General features: G+C 43.0%; 1 protein-coding gene across 1 annotated transcript; it reads right to left on the bottom strand.

Annotated features, from left to right (window-relative positions):
* Positions 1 to 1176: 1176 nt before the first annotated feature.
* LOC138887850 (uncharacterized) lies at positions 1177 to 2000 on the bottom strand. The gene is made up of 2 exons (XM_070169641.1): positions 1646 to 2000; positions 1177 to 1280 (listed from the first exon to the last, which is right to left on the bottom strand). The coding sequence occupies exons 1-2, from the start codon at positions 1998 to 2000 to the stop codon at positions 1177 to 1179; spliced, it is 459 nt and encodes a 152-aa protein (XP_070025742.1).
* Between the last annotated feature and the right edge of the window lie 604 nt (positions 2001 to 2604).

A 2604-nucleotide genomic window follows, 5' to 3' on the forward strand; every position in this document is an offset into this window, starting at 1 on the left:
AGCCTTATGCAGGATGGAGGTAGGGATTAGCCTCATGCAAATATGGAGGCAGTGATTAGCTTTATGCAAATATGGAGGCAGAGATTAGCCTCATGCAAATATAGAGGCAGGGATTAGCCTTATGCAGGATGGAGGCATGGATTAGCCTCATGCATGATGGATGCAGGGTTTAGCCTCATGCAGGATGGAGGCAGGGATTAGCCTCATGCAGGATGGAGGCAGGGATTAGCCTCATGCAATTATGGAGGCATGGATTAGCCTCATGCAGATATGAAGGCAAGGATTAGCCTCATGAAGGATGGAGGTAGGGATTAGTCTCATGCAGATATGGAGGCAGAGGTTAGCCTCATGCACATATGTGGGATAAGGCTTAGTCCCATGCAAAGAACGAGTAGGAAATAAGAGTAGCATATTGCTTAGCTGGAGATATATTCGGTGTCCGGTGGCCCGATTGATAGTGATCTTGCTACGTGTCTATATTTGTGGATGTTACCGCTACGTCAGATGTGCCTGCGCTCAAAGAAAAATTGTAAGTTTTGAGAGGGGGAGGTTGGTTCGTGCCTTTGTCCGCTGGCCTTTCTATGCTCCATTTTGGAGGCCTCGTTTGAGTTTTCCTAGGTAACACCTGACTGTTACGAAAAGTAGAGTTTTCAAAAATATGTAATTATTGATAAAAATAGAGTTATTTAGGAACATATTGAAATATCAAATAATTTGGATGAGCTAGTGACTATAACACATTTCAGAGACATTGCAACTTTCCTATGTTAGAATTTTGAGGGTCCTCCTCAAAATTATGCCCCAGTTTCTTAACCGATTTCTGACCGTCCGGCATATGTTGACGTTGGCTGGACTTGTTCCGAAATATTGAGGGTCCTCCTCAAAATTCTACCCAGCTTCTGATCTTGGGGAAAATGGAAATTTTATTATGATATAACCGAACCCATAGGGCTGCCTACGTATCCCCTCTTAAACGGGAATCAGGTCAAGCATAGTTCAATTACATCAGATGAAGAAATGTAAATAGTCTAAGCATAGTATCTCTTGACTGCATCTGAATTGATTGGTTTTGGCTAAATTTCTCTGTCCATTTCTTTAAGTATGAGTGCTCCTCCTGTTAGCACCCTGTGAACCATATAAGGACCTTGCCAGTTGGGAGAGAATTTCCCTTTGGCTTCATCTTGATGTGGGAAGATCTTCTTCAGTACCAGCTGTCCTAGTGCAAATTGCCTTGGTTTGACCCTTTTGTTGAAAGCTCTGGACATTCTGTTCTGATAAAGCTGACCGTGACATACAACGTTCATTCTTTTCCCATCTACAAGGGCCAATTGTTCATAGTGGCTCCTTATCCATTCTGTATCGTTGAGTTCGGCTTCCTGTATGATCCTTAAAGAAGGAATCTCTACCTCGGCTGGGATGACAGCTTCGCTACCATAAACCACCATGTAGGGGGTTGCCCTAGATGATGTGAAAAGTATAGTGCGATATCCCAACAAAGCAAAGGGTAACTTCTCGTGCCATTGTTTGTGGTTTTCTACCATCTTCCTTAGTATCTTCTTGATGTTTTTGTTGGCGGCTTCTACGGCTCTATTCATCTGAGGTTTATAGGCTGTGGAATTCTTGTGCTTGATTTTAAAAGTCTCACACATGGCTTTCATCAGATCGCTGTTGAGATTGGCGGCATTGCCAGTGATAATAGACTCGGGAACTCCGAATCGGAAAATAATACGATCTTTGACAAAATCTGCGAGGACTTTCTTGGTTACAGCTTTGTAAGATGCAACCTCTACCCATTTTGTGAAGTAATCAATGGCCACTAGAATTAACCTGTGCCTGTTTGAAGCATTGGGCTCAATGGGACCGATGATATCCATTTCCCAGGCGGCGAATGGCCAAGGTGAGCTTGTTGCATTGAGCTCATTTGGCGGCACTTTTATCATATTGGCATGCACTTGCCATTGGTAACATTTATGGACATACTGGACGCAATCTGTCTCCATGGTCATCCAAAAGTAACCGGCCCTAAGTATCTTCTTGGCCAAGATAAAACCATTCATATGCGGGCTGCAGGTCCCCGCATGTATATCCTCAAGTAGTTTAGAAGCTTCTTTTGCGTTGACACATCTCAACAATCCCAAATCAGGAGTTCTTCTGTACAAGTTTCCTCCGCTATGGAAAAAGTGGTTAGACAATCTTCGGAGTGTGAGTTTTTAAATGTGATTCGCATGCTCCGAGTATTCTCCTTTCGCCAAATACTCCTTAATGTCATGGAACCAAGGCTTTCTATATGTTTCTTCTTCAACTTTGGCATAATACGCCGGCTGATTATGAATTCTCACTAGGATGAGATCAATGAAATTCTTGTCCGGATTTTGTATCATGGATGACAAGGTGGCCAATGCATCGACAAACTCATTCTGAACTCTAGGCACATGCCAGAACTCTATCTTCGTGAACCTTTTTCTCAATTCCTATACATGGTGCAGATATGACAATATCTTGGAATTCTTGGTGGCCCACTCTCCTTGTACCTGGTGCACAAGTAAATTTGAATTACCGATTACCAGCAGCTCCTGAATATTCATGTCGATTGCCATGTTGAGT

This window comes from Nicotiana sylvestris, chromosome 3 (genome assembly GCF_000393655.2).
Source record: "Nicotiana sylvestris chromosome 3, ASM39365v2, whole genome shotgun sequence".
NCBI classification, from domain to species: domain Eukaryota; kingdom Viridiplantae; phylum Streptophyta; class Magnoliopsida; order Solanales; family Solanaceae; genus Nicotiana; species Nicotiana sylvestris.

What these genes read in the sequence shown, in the direction of transcription:
- LOC138887850 (XM_070169641.1), bottom strand. Translation starts at nt 2,000, where the DNA reads ATGGAGACAGATTGCGTCCAGTATGTCCATAAATGTTACCAATGGCAA. An exon ending in CGATCTGATGAAAGCCATGT is followed by an intron (nt 1,281 to 1,645) that starts GTGAGACTTTTA and finishes TGTCACGGTCAG; the next exon opens with CTTTATCAGAACAGAATGTC.